At 45.9% G+C, this 26,681-nt stretch overlaps 1 protein-coding gene across 7 annotated transcripts in view; it reads left to right on the top strand.

The window, feature by feature from the left end:
* Nucleotides 1-26,681, top strand: part of MAPT (microtubule associated protein tau) — a 138,452-nt gene that overhangs the window by 33,979 nt on the left and 77,792 nt on the right. For all 7 annotated transcript variants that reach the window (XM_060256158.1, XM_060256164.1, XM_060256162.1 and 4 more), the window contains exon 2: nucleotides 20,060-20,149. In XM_060256158.1, the coding sequence (XP_060112141.1) occupies nucleotides 20,077-20,149 (73 nt within the window). In that variant the 5' untranslated portion in view covers nucleotides 20,060-20,076. The remainder of the gene's footprint in view (nucleotides 1-20,059; nucleotides 20,150-26,681) is intronic.

Genomic DNA, 26,681 nt, shown 5'->3' with positions numbered 1-26,681 from the left:
GTACGGAGCATTAGAGAAGTGCTGATTAGTATTCAGTGCTGAGCAGCAATTTGTCTCTTTTTTGTGCCTGCGCAGCACTCTCCCGTGATAAACTGGAATCTGCTTTTATGTTTATAGTACCAGGATCATCATCATTGCAGTATAATAAAGGTTTAATGCCAGTTATTGTGAGAATGTATCTGTTGAAACACTGGAGGTCCTCCCCTCCTCCTCCAGCATTCATTGTTTTAATTTATGTTTATTTATTTATCAATTCGACTTGTATCCCGCCCTCCCCACCGAAGCAGGCGCCGGGTGGCTCACTTTAAGGGTCATAAGACCAATATTAATAGACAAAAGATAAAAATGCAAAAGTACATTGAAGATTGAAGATATTGGATTTATATCCTGCCCTCCACTCCGAAGAGTCTCAGAGCGGCTCACAATCTCCTTTCCCTTCCTCCCCCACAACAGACACCCTGTGAGGTAGATGAAGATATTGGATTTATATCCCGCCCTCCACTCCGAAGAGTCTCAGAGCGGCTCACAATCTCCTTTCCCTTCCTCCCCCACAACAGACACCCTGTGAGGTAGATGAAGATATTGGATTTATATCCCGCCCTCCACTCCGAAGAGTCTCAGAGCGGCTCACAATCTCCTTTCCCTTCCTCCCCCACAACAGACACCCTGTGAGGTAGATGAAGATATTGGATTTATATCCCACCCTCCACTCCAAAGAGTCTCAGAGTGGCTCACAATCTCCTCTACCTTCCTCCCCCACAACAGACACCCTGTGAGGTGGGTGGGGCTAAGAGAGCTCTTACAGCAGCTGCCCTTTCAAGGACAACCTCTGCCAGGGCTATGGCTAACCCAAGGCCATTCCAGCAGGTGCAAGTGGAGGAGTGGGGAATCAAACCCGGTTCTCCCAGATAAGAGTCCTGCACACTTAACCACTACACCAAACTGGCTCACCAAACATCATAAATAAAAACATGTAGAACAATTACGTAAAACAAGGGTAGGTGATGGTTGATCTCACGTCGAAATATATTGATGTATTGACGATGGCGGGTACTGCCATCAGTCACAATATGATGGTCGAGGTGGGCCAAATGAATTAATTTTTGCTTTCCTGTCGTTGTCGATAGCAGAGTGCAGCCACTGGGTAAAAGCCATGCTTATAGATTTCTTACAGATCAATCGCTGCAACAGTGACAGATCCCCAGGATTGTAAAAAGTGGCATAAGGCTGATCTCCCTTTTCATTTTTTGATATTCCGAGGCGCACTATTATGCCTTTCCCCCCTTTTTTGCTGCCTTACTGGCTAGATAGCCTGATGAATAGGGCTCCTCTTTTTTCAAATCTGGACTTTTCCCGCATGAGTTTTTTCCCCTGTGTGGACATCAGGGTGTCCTGACTGTGTTGCGGAATAGCTGTGCAATATGCCCATTGCGGGCACAGCTCATTTTTCCTTTGACTCATTGAGGAATCTTGAGGGTGGAATGTCCCTAGAGGTGCCTTGCTGCACAGCCAGTACGGAGATGGGGTGGAAGCCAAGCTCTGTGTTTCTCCCCTTTTCAGCCCTTTAGCTTTCCCTGCTTAGCTCAGAAAGGGGGTCTCAGTATGATTGTTGCAGAATTGCTTACACAGCGGAGGGGTGGCGTGACGCAGACATAGAATCTTAGAACCAGAGAGTTGGAAGGGACCTCCAGGGTCATCTAGTCCAACCCGCTGCACAATGCAGGAAACTCACATATACTGCCCCCTAAATTCACAGGATCTTCATTGCTGTCAGATGGCCATCTAGCCTCTGTTTAAAAACCTCCAAGGAAGGAGAGCCCACCACCTCCTGGGGAAGCCTGTTCCACTGAGGAACCGCTCTTAACGGTCAGAAAGTTCTTCCTAATGTTGAGCCGGAAACTCTTTTGATTGAATTTCAACGCATTGGTTCTGGTCCTACAGAAAACAATTCCACACCATCCTCTAGATGACAGCCCTTCAAGTACTTGAAGATGGTGAACATATCACCTCTCAGTCACCTCCTCTCTATGTAAACATCAGTTCTGCCTGCTTCCTTGTCTCTTCCACAGCAAGGTTTCCTTTTTCTCCAGGAAGCAGACCAGGAAAGGGGAGGGACGGTGGCTCAGTGGTAGAGCATCTGCTTGGTAAGCAGAAGGTCCCAGGTTCAATCCCCGGCATCTCCAACTAAAAAGGGTCCAGGCAAGTAGGCGTGAAAGACCTCAGCTGGAGACCCTGGAGAGCCATGAATGGGGCTGTGGCTCAGTGGTAGAGCATCTGCTTGGGAAGCAGAAGGTCCCAGGTTCAATCCCCGGCATCTCCAACTAAAAAGGGTCCAGGCAAGTAGGCGTGAAAGACCTCAGCTGGAGACCCTGGAGAGCCATGAATGGGGCTGTGGCTCAGTGGTAGAGCATCTGCTTGGGAAGCAGAAGGTCCCAGGTTCAATCCCCGGCATCTCCAACTAAAAAGGGTCCAGGCAAGTAGGCGTGAAAAACCTCAACTGGAGGCCTGGAGAGCCACTGCCAGTCAGGGGAGGGAAGGTGGCTCAGTGGTAGAGCATCTGCTTGGTAAGCAGAAGGTTCCAGGTTCTGTCCCCGGCATTTCCAACTAAAAAGGGTCCAGGCAAGTAGGCGTGAAAAACCTCAGCTTGAGACCCTGGAGAGCCGCTGTCAGTCTGAGTAGACAAGACTGACTTCGATGGACTGAGGGTCTGATTCAGTAGAAGGCAGCTTCATATATGTGAAATTTTGTTCCTCCAAGTCAGATCAGGAATTAGCTGCTGAAGCTCATCTGCTAAGTGAAATTTTCCCTTGAGCTGAACCACTGAGGATCCTAAATACCTCTATTCACTTTTATCCTGTCTTTTCCACCACTACTTTATCCTTTCACCAGTGTTAAGACGATCAGAGCTTAGGGCTGCTGTGACCCCTGAGCTGGGGATTTGTAGACTATCATGCTGGACATTTAGCCTTTATCAACATCAGCATTTATTACCATCCAAAGAACAGTCAGCAGCGGTTTAACAGCACAGTTTACATACAAATGCAAAACTTGCATCCAGCAATCAAAATTCATAGCTTTATTGTGGTGTAATTAATTATACATAAAGGTTATTAAAATGTTTGGAGTATCTGCTTTGGTGTAGTGGTTAAGTGAGCGGACTCTTATCTGGGAGAACCGGGTTTGATTCCCCACTCCTCCACTTGCACCTGCTGAAATGGCCTTGGGTCAGCCATAGCCCTGGCAGAGGTTGTCCTTGAAAGGGCAGCTGCTGTGAGAGCCCTCTCCAGCCCCACCCACCTCACAGGGTGTCTGTTGTGGGGGAGGAAGGGAAAGGAGATTGTGAGCCGCTCTGAGACTCTTCGGAGTGGAGGGCGGGATATAAATCCAATATCTTCATCTACCTCACAGGGTGTCTGTTGTGGGGAGGGGAAGGGAAAGGAGATTGTGAGCCACTCTGAGACTCTTCGGAGTGGAGGGCGGGATATAAATCCAAAATCTTCATCTACCTCACAGGGTGTCTGTTGTGGGGGAGGAAGGGAAAGGAGATTGTGAACCGCTCTGAGACTCTTCGGAGTGGAGGGCGGGATATAAATCCAATATCTTCATCTACCTCACAGGGTGTCTGTTGTGGGGGAGGAAGGGAAAGGAGATTGTGAGCCGCTCTGAGACTCTTCGGAGTGGAGGGCGGGATATAAATCCAATATCTTCATCTACCTCACAGGGTGTCTGTTGTGGGGGGGAGGAAGGGAAAGGAGATTGTGAGCCGCTCTGAGACTCTTCGGAGTGGAGGGCGGGATATAAATCCAATATCTTCATCTACCTCACAGGGTGTCTGTTATGGGGGAGGAAGGTAAAGGAGATTGTGAGCCGCTCTGAGACTCTTCGGAGTAGAGGGCGGGATATAAATCCAATATCTTCTTCTTCTGCTGCTTTCTTACGGACGAAGCCTCAGCTCAGAATTTGGCCATTTTCGAGGCGGTCTCATTGGAGCAGTCTGCAAGGGGGAGATGTGTACAGATTTTATAATCTCTTCTTGGAGACATAACTGGTGTAAGGGTGAGATATGCGGAATGGATGTCCTTATGGAATGGACAGTATAATAACACACGGTTCGCTGTTTTGATTTAGCCTCTGTGCTACCATCCGGCTCTAGCCAAGGAATGAAACTGCAAGAAGATGCTTGAAAATGTTGCTGCAAATATTTATTTGGTTTCACCAGTTTGGTGTGTGGTGGTTAAGAGTGTCGGACTCTAACCTGGAGAACCGGGTTTGATTCCCCACTCCTTCACGTGCAGCCGATTGGATTACCTTGGGTCAGCCACAGTTCTCTCAAAACTGTTCTCTCAAGAGCAGTTCTTCAGAGCTCTCTCACCTACCTCACAGGGTGCCTGTTGCAGGAAGAGGAAGGAGAGCTGTAAGCTGTTCTGAGACTACGAGTGAAAGGTGGGGTATAAATCCAACTCCTCCTCCTCCTTGTCTCCATGATCGTTGCTCCTGTTTTGCAGGATTTGGGCATAGGGATGGGGAGAAGATGAGGTGGAGAGAACGAGCAAGAGAGGAAGAGGTATGTGAGGGACCTGGAGAAGTAGATCACTGTTAATCTGACATTGCACATTGCTCTCAGAAGAGTGGCAGATAAACATTCTAAATAAGTACTTGATAAAATAACAATGCCTATTGATGCTCCTGCAATGTAGTCTGTTCCTTGTCAATATTTCATGCCACTGTTGTGGTTGAGGCTGAGAGAACGGCTGATAAACCAGTTTGGTGTAGTGGAGAGCCAGTTTGGTGTAGTGGTTAAGTGTGCGGACTCTTATCTGGGAGAACCGGGTTTGATTCCCCACTCCTCCACTTACACCTGCTAGCATGGCCTTGGGTCAGCCATAGCTCTGGCAGAGGTTGTCCTTGAAAGGACAGCTGCTGTGAGAGCCCTCTCCAGCCCCACCCACCTCACAGGGTGTCTGTTGTGGGGGAGGAAGGTAAAGGAGATTGTGAGCAGCTCTGAGACTCTTCGGAGTGGAGGGCGGGATATAAATCCAATATCTTCATCTACCTCACAGGGTGTCTGTTGAGGGGGGGAAGGTAAAGGAGATTGTGAGCCGCTCTGAGACTCTTCGGAGTGGAGGGCAGGATATAAATCCAGTATCTTCATCTACCTCACAGGGTATCTGTTGTGGGGGAGGAAGGTAAAGGAGATTGTGAGCCGCTCTGAGACTCTTCAGAGTGGAGGGCGGGATATAAATCCAATATCTTCATCTACCTCACAGGGTGTCTGTTGTGGGGGAGGAAGGGAAAGGAGATTGTGAGCTGCTCTGAGACTCTTCGGAGTGGAGGGCGGGATATAAATCCAATATCTTCATCTACCTCACAGGGTGTCTGTTGTGGGGGAGGAAGGGAAAGGAGATTGTGAGCCGCTCTGAAACTCTTCGGAGTGGAGGGCGGGATATAAATCCAATATCTTCATCTACCTCACAGGATGTCTGTTGTGGGGGAGGAAGGGAAAGGAGATTGTGAGCCGCTCTGAGACTCTTCGGAGTGGAGGGCGGGATATAAATCCAATATCATCATCATCATCTCCTTCTCCTTCTCCTCCTCCTCCTCCTCCTTCTCTTTCCTATGTAGTCTGGTGCTGTCCAGTGTTGTCTTGAACTGAAAGTCCTCCATAACCACATTCTGCTCAAGAGTAAGGGTGGTTAAATAGCATTTAATATGTTCAGATACAGGCTTCTGAGCTTTATAATGGTGCTTTCAGAATCGCCTCGCTTTAATTTTATTTTATTTGTCATATGAATTCCTTTGAGTTTTTCGTTTGTACACGCTGATCGGGCTCGCCGTTTCAGGGCATCGAAAGCGACTAGAAATTGGTGGAGGCGTCAGATTCAAAATTGATGCCATCTTTAAAATTATACCACTTTGTCTCACTTAAGCTCTGCACTGGGAACATTTCTCTGCTTCTAATTCCCACGGGTCAATGACTGTGAGTGACACAGTTTGCTGCAAGTGGGGCTCAGCATATCCTTGCGCTGTCTCTGATTTTTGGAGAATTCCCCAACTCTTGGCTTTTGGGGAGTGGGGGCAACCCTGCTGTTCCAGAACGAGCAGTAAAAAAATAGCCATAAATTATTAATGCTATTTCAACTCAATGGACACCTAAAGCTGCCTTATACTGAATCAGGTGGACAGCCGTGTTGGTCTGAAGCATAGATCAAAGCAAGAGTCGAGTTGCACCTTTAAGACCAACAAAATTTTATTCAGAATGTAAGCTTTCGTGTACTAGAAGCACACTTCATCAGACAATAGGATGGAAGGGCTTCACACCCAGGATACTTAATGGGTTTGGCACATAGACATCAATTTGCTATACCGATTTAATTACCCTTCATTGTTTTTTCAGCCCAGTTCACCCCAGAGTTGGAAATGACTGGTGCTTGCACAGGGGACTGCCTTTACCTTTTTAGCATAAACTAAGAAACACCAGACCCCCCAACTTGTGACTCTTTTAAATGCTAAAAACATTTCCATGACTCTGCATACTAACTCACTGCCCGCTTTCTCTATATTTAGGACTGCTTGCCAGATTGTGAGCCGCTCTGAGACTCTTCGGAGTGGCGGGCGGGATATAAATCCAATATCTTCATCTACCTCACAGGGTGTCTGTTGTGGGGGAGGAAGGTAAAGGAGATTGTGAGCCGCTCTGAGACTCTTCGGAGTGGAGGGCGGGATATAAATCCAAAATCTTCTTCTTCTCTTCCTCCTCCTCCTCTTTCTCTTCTCCCAAATGATATAATAGACCAGATAAAACAATTGAAAATTAAAATCTTACAGTACAGTTTCTGAGACCTAAAAATTAAAAAAAATATTCCTTCTTTACGCTTGCGTTTGTGAATTGGAGAACAAAAGCAATAGGTATGCAAATTGGGTTTTTAAAATAGCACATCAGTGGATTCCAGTAGAATGTGTATGTCATCGGTAAACATGTAAGATTGAAACCAGTCATGAAAGATGCAAAGATGGAGGAGTCCTAGTCAGAACAGTGTGGATTTTGCCATATTTTGAGGATTCTGTGCTGAACGATCACAATCTTTTCCTAGTTTCATACTTGAATGATTACTTTGCACCTTAATGCCAGGAGAGATCACTGATGTAACAATCATTGAACTTCCAAGTGCTTATCTTGAGCTTGTGTGAACTGAAGCTGTGAGCCATCTTTTTTTTCCCCTTCGAGCTGTAACGCAGAAGAAGTTAAATCTCTTCACGCTGCAAGGTTTTGCTTTCTGGGAAGTAGTTCTTAGTCAAATACTTCAACAACCAAACAGCTGCTAGCTGTGTTTTGCTCCCAGATAAAATTGCCTTTCTGGGAAGTGAGACAAGTACTGGAAGAGGATAAACTGGAGAGGGACGGTCTTTATCTGTGGCTGCCAAACTACCTCTGGGAGTCACCAAAAGATTGCCTCTTGTGCCAGGGGAGAGCTAGACCAGTGACTTAAAGGAGCTTGGACAGGGCTTTTCTTTTTTAGCGGCTCCACATTTGTTATTTTGGCTAATGAATTTCTGTCTGCAAAAAGGCTCGGCTACATATGCATCAGAACTAACAAGGGTTGTTAGTTAGTTAGTGGCACCTGGAGAGCTTTTGCTATTACAATGGCTCACTAGACAACCAAGATCAGTTCCTCTGGAGAAAATGGCTGCTTTTGGGGGAGGGACTCTCTAGCATTACACCCTGTCGAGGTCCCTCCCCTCCCCAAACCCCGCTTTCCCCAGGCTCCACCCCTAAATCCCCAGGTATTTCCCAACTCAGAGCTGGCAATTCTAGAAATAATCAAAAAGGTTTTGTCCTTTCTAGAACATAAGAACATAAGAGAAGCCATGTTAGATCAGGCCAATGGCCCATCCAGTCCAACATTCTGTGTCACACAGCAGCCAAATATATATATATATATATATACACACACATACACACTGTGGCTAATAGCCACTGATGGACCTCTGCTCCATATTTTTATCTAGAAGATAAAGTGCCTCAGCCTTGGTCATCACGGTTATTGCCAAACTTCATAGGTACTGGTAAGCCCAGTTCTGAACGGGCATCCTGATACAGTATTAAGTCTGCAGTGTCAATTTTCTTAGTGTGCCTCACGTATTAAATTAGCATTGGGATTTTTGAAGGTTAACCACTAAGGTTTATATGCTCGGAAAATAAATGAATGAATTGGCCACAGGCAGGGATTACTTCGGCTGCGGAGGAATCCACGCGGTGCATTTCTGGCAATGAGTGAGGATGACTATCATAAAGTATAATTCCAGTCAGACGTAACTCATGTGTCTGTGCTCCTGAAGCACCTCTTGAAATAGAGGCAATCTATTTAAATGAGAGTTTCTGTCAACCCTCAGGTGACCAAACTCTATATTGCAGCTGTGTTCATGCAGTACTTATTTAGCATGCAGTCTCTGTCTGGAACAAAGAGGGGGTGCAGTTTTTTATCAGGGTTTTAAAAAACACATTAAATAGGCTTTGGTGGGGAGTGGATATCTAGGGAGATTTATTTATTTTATTTTATTTTATTCGATTTATATCCCGCCCTACCCCACTGAGGTGGGCTCAGGGCGGCTTACAACATAAAAAGCTAACAAAAATCAGTTTAAAATACATTAATAATTATACAATAAAATACATAAAATATATATAAAATACATAAAAACACAAAGAACTCACTTCAATATGTACTATGCTACCTTTTCTTAATCAATTCTTCAGTATTCCAGTATACAATAATCTGATGTTCGAGATTTGAATATTCAGGCATTCCGATAACAATTAATTTATATGCCAACCGGAAGAGGGCTGTTTTGCAGGCCCTGCGGAACTGTTTAAGGTTCCGCAGGGCCCTCACCTCCTCCGGGAGCCGATTCCACCAACAGGGAGCTGCAACCGAAAAGGCCCTGTCTCTGGTCGCTTTCAAACAGGCCTCCTTTGGCCCAGGGATTATAAGGAGGTTCTGAGACCCCGATCTCAGCACTCTCTGGGGAACATGTGGGGAGAGACGGTCCCTAAGGTAGGCAGGTCCCAGGCCATAAAGGGCTTTAAAGGTCATAACCAGCACCTTGTAGGAGATGTAGGAGATTGGGACACCGATAAATGCTAGCAGTGGGAAAGGAAGGAAGGAAGGGGAAAATAAATGTAGGAAAGACTTTCAGAAGGCTGAGCATGAAGGTGGGATTGCTCACAGTTTCACTCTGCTATATAGTTGGCCTTTCTTTTATAATAGTTAAAACAGAAAAAATACCTGTCCTTACTTCTCTGCTTTCTTCCCTTGAACAGGATGTAATTGTTTTGTTAGACAAAGACATCAAAATGCTGAGATTTCTTCTGAAGGGAGATCTGCCAGGGATTAGACATGTAAAGACAAGAGCCCCTCCCCCCCCATTTTTTTTTCTTCTTATCAGTCTATCTAATGAAACAACCAGAAATGTTAAGGATTTTTAAAAACTTCTGTGAAATGTTTCATGTTCTGGAGTCAGGAAAATGCTTTTAAAGAATCTTTATTCAAAATGCTTTCTAGGAATGGTATTCCTAGATATTTTACAGCGTTAAATTCTTGTGTACTCTGATGTACACACACACACACAAATTTTCAAGGACATTTATTACTACTTGGAGAGCCAAGTTTGGTGTAGTGGTTAAGTGTGCGGACTCTTATCTGGGAGAACCAGGTTTGATTCCCCACTCCTCCACTTGCACCTGCTGGAATGGCCTTGGGTCAGCCATAGCTCTGGCAGAGGTTGTCCTTGAAAGGGCAGCTGCTGTGAGAGCCCTCTCCGGCCCCACCCACCTCACAGGGTGTCTGTTGTGGGGGGAGGAAGGTAAAGGAGATTGTGAGCCGCTCTGAGACTCTTCGGAATGGAGGGCGGGATATAAATCCAATATCATCATCTTCTTCTTCTAAATGTTTCATCCACAATGACATACTATGTGTATGATTATGCTATTGAAGAAGTCAGTGAAGAGTTATTACACTGCCCTTTCTATAATAATATACGTTCTCACTGTATTACGCTGATTTTAATAAAATCCCCAGGGAGATCTGAGCAATTCTACACACTCCTCCTCCTTTCAGACTTCTCTCTAATTTTGCATAATGGCATGTGGTAATATGAAAGCAGATGGTTGAGTCTTCCAATAACTAATCCCCTCTTTCGTGAAGCGTGCGCATGAATTTTGGAGAGTTGGAGTGCGACGGCACATATAAGTCCTTTTTGTTGGTCTTGGTCTTGTACATGGCAGTTATTATTCTTTTTATTAATTTTTTGAGTTTGTGTTGAACTGAGCGGACAGTCTAATAATCCTTAATACTGTGGTTAAATGGAGACTGTAAGTGAATAGTAAACCTGTTTTTTGTCTACAACAAAACCTATGGTTTCTTCTTTCACGTCTTCTTTTCCCTCCTAATCCCGTGGCAGAAATTAATATACGTATGTGGGATTGGGTAGAATGCATCTCTCTCTCTCTCTCTCTCTCTCTCTCTCTCTCTCTCTCTCTCTCTCTCGTATGGGGTATGTAATAATTTCATAAACAGGCCTAATGTGTGTACTGCAAAGTTCTGAATTATGCATGTTATGTTCTTAAAGCTATAATGTGAGTTCAGATTTGACAATCTCATGTCCCGTCCCCCCCCCCCCCCCCAAATCAGCAGCTGTATCCGCTTCCACATATCTGCTTAAGAGGCTGGTTCCAAATGCAAACACAAACAGGATCCCGGGTGGAATCTTTTTGTATTCTGTTGGGGCACTTGGACTCTGGTTGGAATGTGAGAAGCAGAACCGCACTTTGTGTGGTTAGCCTTCTTGTGGGCATGCGGTCTGTCACTTCAGGAGCACAAAGGAATCACAGCTTGCGGGATTCTCTGCACATTCATAAAATAGTTGCCGTTAATGTTCCTCAATGTCGTCTTCCGTTCTTCTGCTATTATTGCGAAATCGCTACGTATTTGGAAGTTCTCCTCCAGACCGTAGCAGAAGATGCATCTCTTGATTTCGAGCACTTTAAAGTTATAAAAATCTCGCCAACTCAGATCCTTGAGAGAGAAGTTTAACTGAACTTCCTTTGTAATTGCAGTTAGTGGCAGTTTAGAGATCTGGGGACTTGTGCCAGTGAGAAGATGATGAATGTGGAGAGAGTTCATTTTATTTGCAGTTATTAAAATGGCAAAAAATGTCTACAGAGCAAGGAGCCAGATCATTTTTCCTCCCATCCTTCAAATTTGATCGTTTCTTTCCTTTTGCTTCACAGTTAGACTGTTAGTGTCATGACATGGCTGTTTTTAAAAACTTGTTTGCTTTCTCTATAAATAGTATCAGCTGACGTACCCCCTAAGAGCTGGCAGGAGGGAGCCGATATGAGCACATGGTATATCGTTACGGTTGTTTATTTTAAGTGGGCAGTGCTCTTCCACCTTTTGTAACCTTGTGTCCAAGCAAAGCTTGAAGTGTCTGGGGGTAACTTTCTCCCCCACCTGGAGACCTGGGACCTCATTTAAATGTTCCCGTTGCCCCATAATTATTTTATCATTGGGTTTTAACTGTTATTTGTTATGTCTCTAATCTGCTCTGAGCTCAGTACAGAAAAGGGCGGAATATAAATCTAATAAATAAATAAATGTTCATGTTACCTCACACACACTTTAGTAGAGCAAAACAGATAAATTTAAGACAGAAGAGGATGCATGAACAAGGCAAGCTAAGATTAATAAGATGTTCCCTCAACTTTAGAATATTAATGCCTCACGGCTTCCTGATGTAAGGTATGATCCTAGAAGGAGACCGGGTAAGACAATGATAGCTCCGTTAGGGCAGTTTCAACAGTGGCGTTTCCACTTCCCCACTAAGTGAATTAAGCATGTTAATTCAGCATAGAAAGAAGGGCTTGTGAAAGGCCATTTCTGTCAACTGAGGGGGACTCACATTTTCTTCGTTTTCGAAAAGTTTTATTAGTTTCAAAAGAAAAAAGATTGGGATAGGGGATTGGGAAATAGAGCTCACATTTTCTTCTATGCTTTCAGACAAGCCCAAGTTTATGTTAAACTATAAACTTTCCCCGCAGATACCAGGTGTTCTAAAGGGGACAAGTGTCTAGGCTTTGGGTTCACTGCTGTGAGTTAAGTTTTGGGGTGCGCAGGTAGAATATGTAGGTTACTGAGGCAGGAATTGTATATCAACCACAAAGGAGATTTATTTATTTGAAGACTGGTTTCCAGAACAGATCACAAACACAGGACATCCGATACACCAGAGAGAAATTTGACTGAGGTACATCAATTTAGAGAGTAGTTTCAGTTTTCTTTAATACTTTCCAGCATAGATCCAGATGGGTAGTCATGTTGATCTGAAACAATGGAACATGAAGTCCAACAGAGTTTAATTCCTTAAAGACCAACAGAGTTTAATTCTGGGTATAAGATTTCTAAAAATGTATCCACGTACACAAAGGCCCGGAATAAAACTTTGCTGGTCTTAAGGGTGCCACTGGACTCAAACTTCATTCTTTCACTTTCCAGCATAAATAGGCTTTCACCCAGTAGCCAGTAAGTTGGATTCTGTCTGTCTGTCTCTGTCTCTCACACTCGCACGATTCCATCTGCCCTCTTTTTTGGGATGTCTGCCCTCTTCTGTGCTCTTTATTAAAAAAAAAAATGATGAAAGTATTGGGTTGGAAAGTTTGGAATATTGCTAGTTAGTAGCAATGATCACAGCTTAAATAGTGGGGGTATCTAAAAGGAGATATGTCACAGGGGTCACTTGTTTGAAGTAGTTAGGAGGGAAATATGACCTCTTTTTTTGCTTTTTGAAACATGGTAATGCTAGCAGACCTGAAGGAACACTGCTGCCGAGTGACTGTGAGTGGCTGTTTTCGCCTTCAGGGGCGGGACAGCCTTCTGCCCATCACAGGGCTCACCACCAGAAGAGACACTTCTTGCTCCGTAGTGTTTTCAGCCCAAAATAGTGTTTGAGCAGAGGACTGGGCTGGCCAAACTTGCCTAACATAAGAGCCACATAGAATAAATGTCAGATGTTTGAGAGCCACAAGACATGAACATCAGATGTTTGAGAGCCTCAAGGCAGGCAGGCAAATAGATGGAGGGGGGAGGAGAGAGAGGTGGAAAGAAAGCAACTTTAACTTTAAACACATTCTCCAAGCTGCCAGCTGTCTTGGCTTGGCAGAAGTGATTTAAAGAGAGAAATGCCTTTTCCAGGTCAGCTGATGGGGTGGTGGGGGCTTCAAGAGCCACACAATATATGTGTCTGTCTGTCTGTCTATCATATATCTATCATCTATCTATTATCTATTTTCCATCCATCCACTCATCATCCATCCATCCATCTTCAGTTTCTAGGAAGTCTTTGATTTCTTCTGTCCCTTGAAGTCAGGGTAGGTTTTCAGAATGTGTTTGTACAGCTGTTACAGTAGCTTTGTTGTTGTTCAGTCGCACAGTCGAGTCTGACTCTTTGTGACCCCATGGACCAAGTCACGCCAGAACTTCCTGCCTTCCACCATCCTCCGAAGTCTGCTCAAACTCAAATTCGTGTTTGTTACATCAGTAACGCTGTCCAGCCATCTCCTCTTTTGCCGTCCCCTTCTTCTTTTGCCTTCTGTCTTTCCCAGCATCAGGATCTTCTCCAGGGAGTGCTCCCTTCTCATTTGGTGGCCAATGTATTTGAGCTTCATAGCGAGACCTAAGAATGCTAACGTTTTAGTTTTATCAGTCACATGCACTCACACACGTTGTACTAAGCCAAACACATAATTCCTCCAAGTGTGCAAATTAGATAGCTTTGCTCTTAAAGCACTTTCTCACTTTGCTTGCTCTGCCATTTTCTGCCACTAGATGGCTGTAATATATACACTGGATATATATTTCCAACCTAATAAGCTTCCTTCTGTTTCAAATAAACAAGAGATAAAACTCTGAGGGGGCGGGGGGGAGTCCAGGGGGCATCTACTCTGTTTGTAACTGATTCGGAGGACATAATTTTATGGCTCAGCCAGCATACCCAAAAATGTGTACCAGAGGTGAAAATAGTAAAGGTGGCTGCACAAAATATAGAAAAGCTGGCGATTGAGGATGTATAATTGCAGCTTATTCAAAGATGTGCAGTCAGCCTCCCGTGTGCGAGACTGTAGGAGAGGATTACTTGCTTGAATGCTTCCCTTATCTATCAGAAAGTGCCTTCTTTATGTCAGAAGAATCAGGTGCATTCTGTAATGCCCTCCTGTTGCCTAAAACGAGCAGAGCTTTTAGTACAGAGTACCAGGTTTAGCTAAAAGACATTTTTCAAGGGTTGCTTAGACGTGTTGTACCAAAAAGCCTATTTTTGCTGAGGTATCAGAGGAAGCGTGCAAGCACATGTAAGCGCATACCCAGAATTAAATTTTGTGGGTGTTAAAGATGCTGCTGGACTCAGACTTTGTTCTGGAAGAAGAAGAAGAGGAAGAAAAAGAGGACTGCAGATTTATACCCCGCTCTTCTCTCTGAATCAGAGGCTCAGAGCGGTTTACAAGCTCCTATATCTTCTCCCCCGACAACAGACACCCTGTGAGGTGGGTGGGGCTGAGAGGGCTCTCACAGCAGCTGCCCTTTCAAGGACAACTCTTGTGAGAGCTATGGCTGACCCAAGGCCATTCCAGCAGCTGCAAGTGGTTCGTTAAGACACAAGTTAATTGATTGCTGTAAAAGTTTATAGAATGGATTGTATGGTCTGTCAGTCGAAAGACTGATGGTTGTGGATTCAACGAGGGTCAGGGCCTTTTTGGTCTGGTCCCCTACCTGGTGGAATAAGCTCCTGCTGGAGATCCAGGCCCTGCGGGGCTTATCCAAGTTTCGCAGGGGCAGCAAGACGGAGCTCTTCCACCAGACTTTTAACTGATCCAACGGGCGTCCTCTGAAAATCGTCACTCCCTCCCCACCTTATCACCATGGTGCTTATGTTGTGTTGAAAGTTACCAGCCTACATGCTGTTGCGTGGTTTTGCTGCCAACGCCTGAACTGTTGTTTACTATGTTGCCTCTGACTTGGTAGTACCCGTTTTTAGGGTGCTGTTTTTATGCTGCCCCGTGGTGCAGAGTGGTAAAGCAGCAGTACTGCAGTACTGTGGCCTGAACTCTCTGCTCACGACCTGAGTTCGATTCCGGCGGAAGCTGGATTCAGGTAGCCGGCTCCAGGTTGACTCAGCCTTCCATCCTTCCGAGGTCGGTAAAATGAGGACCCAGCTTGCTGGGGGGAAAGTGTAAAAGACTGCGGAAGGCAATGGCAAACCATTCTGTAAAAAAAGTCTGCCGTGAAAACGTGAAAGCAACGTCGTCCCAGAGTTGGAAACGACTGGTCCCTGCACAGGGGAGCTTTCCTTTAATCTTGATATGTGGATTTTAATCTTAATACGTTGTTTTATTGTTGTAAGCCGCCCTGAGCCCACTTACAGGATGGGACGGGATATAAATTGCAAAATGAAAGGAAATGTTTTCCCATTCCCAAAGCTACACTGGTTGAACAGAGAGGAGACGACAATTCCTTTCCCCATCCCACTGCGGATCTGTGACCTGCCTGACTCTTGGTCCACGTGGACTCTGGAAATGGACTTTCCCTGGATTAGAAGAGGCTGCTGGGGGAAGGGAACACGGGACAGACGCTTGACCGTGTGATCCAATCCAATGAGTTTCATTTCCTCACTTCTGTAGTCAGAGGTTTCAGATAGTTTCCATCTATACTGCGTTATCCATAAAATTAAATAGCAGTCTGTCATTTGCTTGCAGTCTAGAATGCTTCGTCATCTCTGGAACGATGTGCATAAAATAATCAAACCATTCCCCGTGTCAGAAATTGCCAACTGACAGCCCTGTGGGACGGTGACTCAGTGGCAGCGTATTTGCTTGGGAAGCAGAAGGTCCCAGGTTCAATCCCCGGCATCTCCAACTAAAAATGGTCCAGGCAAATAGGTGTGAAAAGCTTCAGCTGGAGACTCTGGAAAGCCGCTGCCAGTCTGAGTGGACAAGACTGACTTTGATGGACTCAGGGTCTGATTCAGTAGAAGGCAGCTTCATATGTTCATATGCATTAAGTTTTCTCTTCTCCGTACCAAACTTGGGATAGTCTGGAATGATTTTTTAAAAATCTGGTGGACAATTCAATAGAGCTTGAACCCGAGGCCCCTAAAGCAGATCTTTAGGGGGGGGAACCTAAATCAGATCTATGTGGGGGGCGGAGTTTCACTTCCTGATTAATCTTCCTGTTTTCTTTTATCTTGGGAGGAGGACTTCCTAGTAAATTGATCAGGTGGGAGGAGAGTAGGGAGGAAGGGTCTTGGCTGGAAGAAAATTCCTGAGAACTTTGGCCAGAATGGACACTGCCTCTTTTCCCACTCTAACGTAGGTGTCCCTAGGTACTGTGTGGAAAAACACAAACTTCTTAACCCTGATAGTTTCCAACTCATGACAAGGCAGTCTAGAAGGCTGCAGATTTATACCCCGCCCTCAGAGACTCAGAGTGGCTTACAATCTCCTATATCTTGTCCCCCCACAACAGACACCCTGTGAGGTGGGGGCAGATTTATACCCCGCCCTTCTCTCTGAATCAGAGACTCAGAGCGGCTCACAATCTCCTATATCTTGTCCCCCCACAACAGACACCCTGTGAGGTGGGGGCAGATTTATACCCCGCCCTTCTCTCTGAATCAGTGGCTTACAATCTCCTATATCTTGTCCCCCCACAACAGACACCCTGTGAGGTGAGTGGTGCTGAGAGGGCTCTCACAGCAGCTGCCCTTTCAAGCATAACTACTGCGAGAGCTATGGCTGACCCAAGGCCATTCCAGCAGCTGCAAGTGGAGGAGTGGGGAATCAAACCTGGTTCTCCCAGATGAGAGTCTGCACACTTAACCACTACACCAAACTGGCTCTCTAGTACAGTAGTTTTTGTTGTGGTGACCCAGAAGTCCAAATTTACTTGATAAGGGTGGCCTACTTAAAAAAATCATGCACAGATCAGTAAAACTGCAGAAACTTAGGATGTTCGTTTGGGTCAGGCTTGCCATTGTTGGGCTGGGGAATACCTGGAGATTTGGGAGTTGAGCCTGGGGAGGGCAGGGTTTAGGGAGGGGAGGGACTTCTGCAGGGTGCAATGCCACAGAGCCCACAGTCCAAGGCAGCCATTTTCTCCAGGAGAACGGATCTTGGTCATCTGGAGATCAATTGAATAGTGAATCTAGTCTCTGAGTCTAGTCAGGACGACGACTGCAGATTTATACCCCGCCCTTTTCTCTGAATCAGAGACTCAGCGCGGTTTACAATCTCCTATATCTTCTCCCCTCACAACAGACACCCTGTGAGGTGGGGGCAGATCTATACCCCGCCCTTCTCTCTGAATCAGAGACTCAGAGCGTCTTACAATCTCCTATATCTTCTCCCCTCACAACAGACACCCTGTGAGGTGGGGGCAGATCTATACCCCGTCCTTCTCTCTGAATCAGAGACTCAGAGCGGCTCACAATCTCCTATATCTTCTCCCCTCACAACAGACACCCTGTGAGGTGGGGGCAGATTTATACCCCGCCCTTCTCTCTGAATCAGAGACTCAGAGCGTCTTACAATCTCCTATATCTTCTCCCCTCACAACAGACACCCTGTGAGGTGGGGGCAGATTTATACCGCGTCCTTCTCTCTGAATCAGAGACTCAGAGCGGCTCACAATCTCCTATATCTTCTCCCCTCACAACAGACACCCTGTGAGGTGGGGGCAGATTTATACCCCGCCCTTCTCTCTGAATCAGAGACTCAGAGCGTCTTACAATCTCCTATATCTTCTCCCCTCACAACAGACACCCTGTGAGGTGGGGGCAGATTTATACCCCGCCCTTTTCTCTGAATCAGAGACTCAGCGCGGTTTACAATCTCCTATATCTTCTCCCCCCACAACAGACACCCTGTGAGGTGGGGGCAGATTTATACCCCGCCCTTTTCTCTGAATCAGAGACTCAGCGCGGTTTACAATCTCCTATATCTTCTCCCCCCACAACAGACACCCTGTGAGGTGGGGGCAGATTTATACCCCGTCCTTCTCTCTGAATCAGAGACTAAGCGCGGCTTACAATCTCCTATATCTTCTCCCCCCACAACAGACACCCTGTGAGGTGGGGGCAGATTTATACCCCGTCCTTCTCTCTGAATCAGAGACTCAGAGCGGCTTACAATCTCCTATATCTTCTCCCCCCACAACAGACACCCTGTGAGGTGGGGGCAGATTTATACCCCGTCCTTCTCTCTGAATCAGAGACTCAGAGCGGCTTACAATCTCCTATATCTTCTCCCCCCACAACAGACACCCTGTGAGGTGGGGGCAGATTTATACCCCGTCCTTCTCTCTGAATCAGAGACTCAGAGCGGCTTACAATCTCCTATATCTTCTCCCCCCACAACAGACACCCTGTGAGGTGGGGGCAGATTTATACCCCGTCCTTCTCTCTGAATCAGAGACTAAGCGCGGCTTACAATCTCCTATATCTTCTCCCCCCACAACAGACACCCTGTGAGGTGGGGGCAGATTTATACCCCGTCCTTCTCTCTGAATCAGAGACTCAGAGCGGCTTACAATCTCCTATATCTTCTCCCCCCACAACAGACACCCTGTGAGGTGGGGGCAGATTTATACCCCGCCCTTCTCTCTGAATCAGAGACTCAGAGCGGCTCACAATCTCCTATATCTTCTCCCCCCACAACAGACACCCTGTGAGGTGGGGGCAGATTTATACCCCGCCCTTCTCTCTGAATCAGAGACTCAAAGCGGCTTACAATCTCCTATATCTTCTCCCCCCACAACAGACACCCTGTGAAGTGGGGGCAGATTTATACCCCGCCCTTCTCTCTGAATCAGAGACTCAGAGCGGTTTACAATCTCCTATATCTTCTCCCCCCACAACAGACACCCCGTGAGGTGTGTGGGGCTGAGAGGGCTCTCCCAGAAGCTGCCCTTTCAAGGACAACTCCTGAGATAGCTATGACCAACCCAAGGCTATTCCAGCAGCTGCAAGTGGAGGAGTGGGGAATCAAACCCGGTTCTCCCAGATAAGAGTCCGCGCACTTAACCGGTACACCAAACTGGCTCTCCAGGTTGGAAACCCCTTGACCTAATAGACAAAGTGTTGGAACGGGCTTAGTCTCCATTCAACCCCCCCCCCCCCCCAATTGAACTGTAAGTCTCCATCATTTGACTTCTGTTCTTGTAGTGTTTCCCTCAGGGCTTTTTTTGTAGCGGGAACTCCTTTGCATATTAGGGCACACTCCCCTGATGTAGCCAATCCTCCCAGAGTTTACAGGGCTCTTATTACAGGGCCTACTGTTCTGCTCCCACAAGGGAGCAGAGGGTTAACTCAGCAAGATGAAAGTAATGCTGTACCTTTAAACTGTCAGGGGATTATGGGATTTGTAGTTTTTGAATACTTTACATCAGATGGGCTTTAGTAGCCCCCCCTATTTGGCTATTGTACACTGTTTCCAGTCCTCTCAAGAACCCAGGAAAGTTTAGTTTTATTGCCCCTCTTTGTTTAGTATTCTGCTAGTTAGCTAGCATGGAAACCAGGAAGGATTCACATCTCTTTTCACCACTGTGCATGAACTGAGTAAGAAACCTGCATGAGTTCCACATTTGATGTAACGGAGACAGTGAGTACCTTCTTTCTGTTCATCTTGGGAGATCAATAAAGCTGATACAGTGTTCATCTATGCTTTGGTGCGTTGATCATCCTCAGCCACAGGATGCTAGACAGGACACCATCTTGGAGGATTGGCTACATCAGGGGCGTGTGCCCTAATAGCTCCTGCTACAGAAAAAAAAGTCCTGGTTTTCCATATCCCTAGAAAGTATGCTCATTAACAGCCTGCTTGGAAGGTGAACATAGATGACGGGCACAAATCATTTTTAAAGCTAAAAATATCTGAAGGAAGCTGGTTCAGATCCCCTGATATTTTCTGAGGTGTGCAAAAGGACGTTCTGTGAGACTCTTCTCTCTCCTTTCCTAGATAACCTTTGTGACAGAATGGCGGATCAGCATCAGGACTTCACTATGACGGATGACCATTTGGCGACCCAAGTGAGGCGGAATCAGACAGGTGAGCCTTACCAGGTGGGAGACGGAAAGGAGCTTTCTCAACAGGGCCCAGTCGACGCGGTTCAGGAGGACGGTGGTGCGGAACACAGGACGAGTGGAGAAAGTCTCTCCTTGGGGATGGAGCCGGGCAGTGTAAATGGGCTGAGGAAAGGTTAGTCAAGGACCACAGTCAAAGCTACCTTTGTATGCATGTTTAGATTACTTTGCTGCCGGTGCTTTGCATTCAGCAGCTGATCCCCCGCTTTGTGACAACCTTAACAGCCGTTATCTCTGTGGTTACAATCAGAAGAATGGTTGTAAATACAGCAAATATCTTCTGGGTTTTGGCCACTGTTGATGATGATGATGATGATATTGGATTTCTTCCCCGCCCTCCACTCCAAATCTCAGTTTACAATCTCCTTTATCTTCTTCCCTCACCACAGACCACCCTGTGAGGTAGGTGGGGCTGAGAGAGCCCTCACAGAAGCTGCCCTTTCAAGGACAACTCTGTGAGAGCTTGGCTGATGCAAGGCCATTCCAGCAGCTGTTGTTGTTGATATTGGATTTATACCCCGCCCTCTACTTCAAATCTCGGAGTCTCAGAGCAGTTTACAATCTCCTTTATCTTCTTCCCTCACAACAGACACCCTGTGAGGTAGGTGGGGCTGAGAGAACTCTCACAGAAGCTGCCCTTTCAAGGACAACTCTACAAGAGTTATGGCTGAACCAAGGTCATACCAGCAGGTGCTGTGTGACGCAGAGTATTGGAGTGGATGGGCCATTGGCCTAATCTAATATGGTGTCTGTTATGTTCTTATGTCCTCTTGGCAGGGCTGCATTTTAGAGAATATCTGGGCATATTGAGATACAGGCCTTTAGAGAGTTCGCCTGCTTTTTTTGTGGGGGGGAGGGCCTAAGGACAAACCAGAGTAACAGAATGAAAACTACAATAATGGGAATGCGAAATGCACCCTTGTTATAATTCCGTGTCACTAAACATACAGTGAACATTATGTACATCCCGGTGGCATTTTACCTGTCGTACTGGGAGAACAACCCATCGTTCCTGTCTTGATTCTTGAAAAGCCCAGTCAGAACAGCTTTAACTTCAGCTGTGCAGCTAGTTAAAAAGTGGTATCACAGTCTGCTTCTTAAACTACTGCAGCAGCTCTTATTTGCGGAAACATAAGGCACCTTCTGATTAAGTTTCCTTTCTGCTTTTGGCTCCATAATGGTGCAAAATGCAGTGGAAAATACAGTGGAAAATGCAGAGTTCATCAGCAACACTTTTCACCATTGCTTCAGGTGGCCAGGTGTTTAATAATACTAAAAAAATGGAGATGAGCCTTTTGGTTAGCAGTCCAGTCTTATCTACCCGTTTTCCTAGAACATCGATTGTGTATCTGAATAAAAATGGAAGAACCTTATTCCAATCCAAATGCTCTTCTTCTGAAATGTTGCATCAGTTTTTGGAAGCTCTGTGAACATTGATTTCAGTAGCTCATGATCAGAGATTGTGGTTTGGTGTAGTGGTTAAGTGTGCGGACTCTTATCTGGGAGAACGGGTTTGATTCCCCACTCCTCCACTTGCACCCGCTGGAATGGCCTTGGGTCAGCCAAAGCTCTCGTACGAATTGTCCTTGAAAGGGCAGCTGCTGTGAGAGCCCTCTCAGCCTCACTCACCTCACAGGATGTCTTTTGTGGGAGAGGAAGATAAAGGAGATTGTAAGCCGCTCTGATTCAGAGAGAAGGGGGGGGGTATAAATCTGCAGTCTTCTTCTTCTTTGTATTCTTTGTGCTTTCTTTGATCTGACATTGCATTTCTGCTTAGGCTTGGTGGAAGCCTCCTGGAGTCCCGTTGATCTGGCTAAAAGTGGGATATAAATCCTCTAAATAAATTTTAAGTATTATTATTATTAACCCAAATCATTGTTATATGGGCTGCAATTACAGTTTGTTTTATCGTATATACACATGATATGAACTTACTTTCCTTGGGACCTGCTTCTCTTACAGATTTGGTCTGCTGTATGAAAAGAAATATCCTGCAGTTATATTTTAAAAAAAAAGTTCTTTCTGCTTCTGTGTTTGTATCCATTCGATATGTTTTAATGGTGTTCTCATCATTTGTTTTAAAACTTAGAAGAACTGGTCCACCCCTCCCTCCCCTTGTCCTCAGATGTCAGGGATGACCTCTGTAACTGTTCATCCGTGTGTTTCTCATCATCTTTGTTTAATGTTGTCTGTAATCCTTGACATTCCTGTGATTCTCGGGAGAAAGTGAGTTAAAAGTGTCATAAATAAATGTTTGTTTGGTCCTTAAACATGTTAGAACTGTTGATATATCGTCTCTGAACTTTATGCTTTTGGCTGTAATGACTTGCATCCCCAAAGAATGTTATCTTTGGCAATATGCTTAATCCTTTTCACACTTTAGATAGTTCTCCATCACAGCTTCCAAATTAAAAAGCAAGTTTTGCTTCCAAGGTTGAGGAGTATTCCACAATGGCAAAGACGAAGACGCTTCCGATTGCATCTGTAAACCAGGAAGTTGAAGTTTTCTCTTTTGTTTTTTTTAATTCTAGTCAATCATCCTTGCTTTTCTTTATAAGCACGAGAGTTGCTAAGGGATCTCTCTGCTGCTCAGTAATAAAGAAGACCGAGTCAGTTATTTTCTTGCGTTAGAGGTTTGTGAAAGCAGGGTAATGCCCACTGTAATCGGAATAACATACTCTGGAGAATTTCTTTTTGCAAATGACTCAGTCTAGTTACTTTGGGTAGTGCATCTATTTTTTAGCTGCACAGAATTTTTTGGTAATGTCTTTGAAGTTGCTTTTTGTCCTTGGTCCATCTAGCCCATTACGGTGCACTCTGAATTGACTGGCAGCAATTCTCCAAGGTCTCAGGCCTACCTGAAATCCTTTCACTGGAGATGCCGGGAATTAAACCTTGGACGTTGTCCGTGCAAATGACATCTTGTGCCATTGAACTGTGGGTACCAGAGCCCACATATATCAATGAGATTGCTCTTTGCCTCCTGAACTCTCCGTTCTTTTCAAGATTGCTGGGGAAGATAAGACTTTTGGGCTTCCCTTAGTGGTTACTTCTTTGCTTTTAGCTGTTCTAGACAGCAAGAACTCTTTGCTAGCGGAGGGCTTGTTCTTAATATCCCAGAGATCAGGCGAAGGTGATCTCCTGGAATTATCAAACATGAAGGTCCTACCTGGATTAGCTCTGGTGCCATTGAGTTGTAGATCCAGGTTATGCAATTTCCTCCTCTCAGAATCTGAAGCTTGAGCCTTGCTGTATTTTAAAGGCGCTGAACTTCATTTGTTGAGTCTTGCTTTTACCAGCTATCGCATTTACACATGGAGCTGCCTTATACTGAATCAGACCATGGTTTGCAAGGTCAGTATCATTTACTCAGAATGGCAGTCGTTCTCCAGGGTCTCAGGGTAAAGTCTTTCACATTAAAGTCTGAGCCGGCCCTTTTAACTGGAAGTACTGGGGATTGCGCCTGGGACCTTCTGCATGCCAAGCACATGCTCTACCACTAATCCATGTCCCAATGAATCAATATCAATAAAAGCAAGCCTGTTTTTATCACTGCTTGTGCTGTCATATACTACTTTTATTGTAATTTACACGTGAGTGTTTTTGTTATACTGTATGGTTTTTGTTACAATTACGAGAACAATTTAGATTAATATTGTTAAAATCCAGAATAAATAAAGCCAGAGATACACATTTTGGTGGAAAGATGGGCTTCTCAGGTTTTACTTGGTACCCTGTGGAAAACAAAGATGCAAAATATGCCCTTAAGGGGACAGGTTTTCCCTCAGGGGTGGATTAAGCTTGCTTTGCTTGATTGGCAATTCCTGCTTGGTTTCCAGAACCCCAGCGAAATGGCTGAGAGAGAGCGAGAGGCAAACCAGACTTCTGTAAGGAGTTTCCGAGGGGAACAATTCAGCCCTGTCTAATGGCTACTCTTTTGAAGAGTCAGGATCATCACAGCCTCCTCAGCGTAGACAGCCATCTGTACACTGCTCAGATACATCTTCCCATTTCTCTTCTGGCAGTTCGAAAAGCAGAGATGACTTCTGAATTGCTATGCCTCTGAAGCTAATCTTGTTTTCATACTGCATCAGAAAACTAAATGAAGCCGATGCAATGGAATCAGGTTGTGTGCACGCCTTTGCGGGCTGCATTTTGGTTTAAAAAAACCAACAAATTTGGCCAAAATATTACAACAGAGCCCTCAGCAAGTGAGCATGCTAGACCATCAGAACAACCATTGTCAGAGCAAGAGACGGAAGAACGGCATTATATAAAACATTGAGTTAGAATGTTCATAAGTTGATGGATTAAATATTACATAAAGCAAGAGCCCCCACCCGTGGTCCCACGTTTAACCTCTAAGGGAGTGGAAGCTCACATATCATTACAACTTATCTTCTGCTGCAACTTCTGTGTCACGACTGCTGATCTTGCAGGAAAAGGCAAAACTGCGTGTTGTTCTGCTTCTAGAAATGCTTCATCAGAAGACACACGGAAGGCTACCATGTTTGCAACCTGTGGTGATCCCTCCTGGGAAGATAGACAGAAGAAGATGATTGCAGATTTATACCCCGCCCTTCTCTCTGAATCAGAGACTCAGAGCGGCTTACAATCTCCTATATCTTCTCCCCTCACAACAGACACCCTGTGAGGTGGGGGCAGATTTATACCCGCCTTTCTCCCTGAATGAGAGGCTCAGAGCGGCTTACAATCTCCTATATCTTCTCCCCTCACAACAGACACCCTGTGAGGTGGGGGCAGATTTATACCCCGCCCTTCTCCCTGAATGAGAGGCTCAGAGCGGCTTACAATCTCCTATATCTTCTCCCCTCACAACAGACACCCTGTGAGGTGGGGGCAGATTTATACCTGGCCCTTCTCTCTGAATCAGAGACTCAGAGCGGCTTACAATCTCCTATATCTTCTCCCCTCACAACAGACACCCTGTGAGGTGGGGGCAGATTTATACCCGCCTTTCTCCCTGAATGAGAGGCTCAGAGCGGCTTACAATCTCCTATATCTTCTCCCCTCACAACAGACACCCTGTGAGGTGGGGGCAGATTTATACCCGCCTTTCTCCCTGAATGAGAGGCTCAGAGCGGCTTACAATCTCCTATATCTTCTCCCCTCACAACAGACACCCTGTGAGGTGGGGGCAGATTTATACCTGGCCCTTCTCTCTGAATCAGAGACTCAGAGCGGCTTACAATCTCCTATATCTTCTCCCCTCACAACAGACACCCTGTGAGGTGGGGGCAGATTTATACCCGCCTTTCTCCCTGAATGAGAGGCTCAGAGCGGCTTACAATCTCCTATATCTTCTCCCCTCACAACAGACACCCTGTGAGGTGGGGGCAGATTTATACCCCGCCCTTCTCCCTGAATGAGAGGCTCAGAGCGGCTTACAATCTCCTATATCTTCTCCCCTCACAACAGACACCCTGTGAGGTGGGGGCAGATTTATACCCCGCCATTCTCTCTGAATCAGAGACTCAGAGCGGCTTACAATCTCCCATATCTTCTCCCCTCACAACAGACACCCCGTGAGGTGGGGGCAGATTTATACCCCGCCCTTCTCTCTGAATCAGAGACTCAGAGCGGCTTACAATCTCCCATATCTTCTCCCCTCACAACAGACACCCTGTGAAGTGGGGGCAGATTTATACCCCGCCCTTCTCTCTGAATCAGAGACTCAGAGCGGCTTACAATCTCCCATATCTTCTCCCCTCACAACAGACACCCCGTGAGGTGGGGTCAGATTTATACCCCGCCATTCTCTCTGAATCAGAGACTCAGAGCGGCTCACAATCTCCCATATCTTCTGCCCTCCACAACAGACACCCTGTGAAGTGGGTGGGTCCGAGAGGAGCTAAGGATTGCCCTGGGGGAAGAAAGGAGCATCAGATGATGGCCAGTATCACCATAGTGTCAGGGCCCCTGGATTCCGAGGCCTTGGCTGCATAAGCCTGTTATTAAAAAGCCTCAGCTCGAGAAGACGCTGTCAACTTTCCAGACCCTGGACCAGCGCTCCTCATTCTTGTAGGACTCGATCCCAGACCACTGGCTCCTTGGGTTCTCCGCCAGCTGGCAGAAGTGATGGAGATAGCAGTGCCATGACAGTGATGAAGAAATGCCAGGCCTTGAGGCCAGTGTTCCCATTACCAAGACAGATTACTGCTACGATGTATGTGATCCCTTGCAGAGTTGGAACAGATGTGGCTTTCCCCTTTCCGTTTAAGCCTTTGGCTTAAACTGATTCCACCAGTTCATAAGTGCCGGTGTGTTCCTGCTAAACTTGTGCTTGTGGAACTAGGATATCCCAGATTAGGACCTAAGAGAACACAGTCTCCAAGTTGCTTGTGGATTCCTGGTTTGGAGGAGCCCATAACTGGCTCCAGGACCCAGCATAATTGTTAGTTGTAACTGTGGCTCTTGCCTCTTGTCTATATTCACTTGTTAGCATGGAGAGGGGAAGAATAATAGAATCATAGAGT

This window comes from Heteronotia binoei, chromosome 15, assembly GCF_032191835.1.
Source record: "Heteronotia binoei isolate CCM8104 ecotype False Entrance Well chromosome 15, APGP_CSIRO_Hbin_v1, whole genome shotgun sequence".
NCBI classification, from domain to species: domain Eukaryota; kingdom Metazoa; phylum Chordata; class Lepidosauria; order Squamata; family Gekkonidae; genus Heteronotia; species Heteronotia binoei.
The sequence above is the reverse complement of the archived record's forward strand: the minus strand, read 5'-3'. Positions and strand labels throughout refer to the sequence as shown.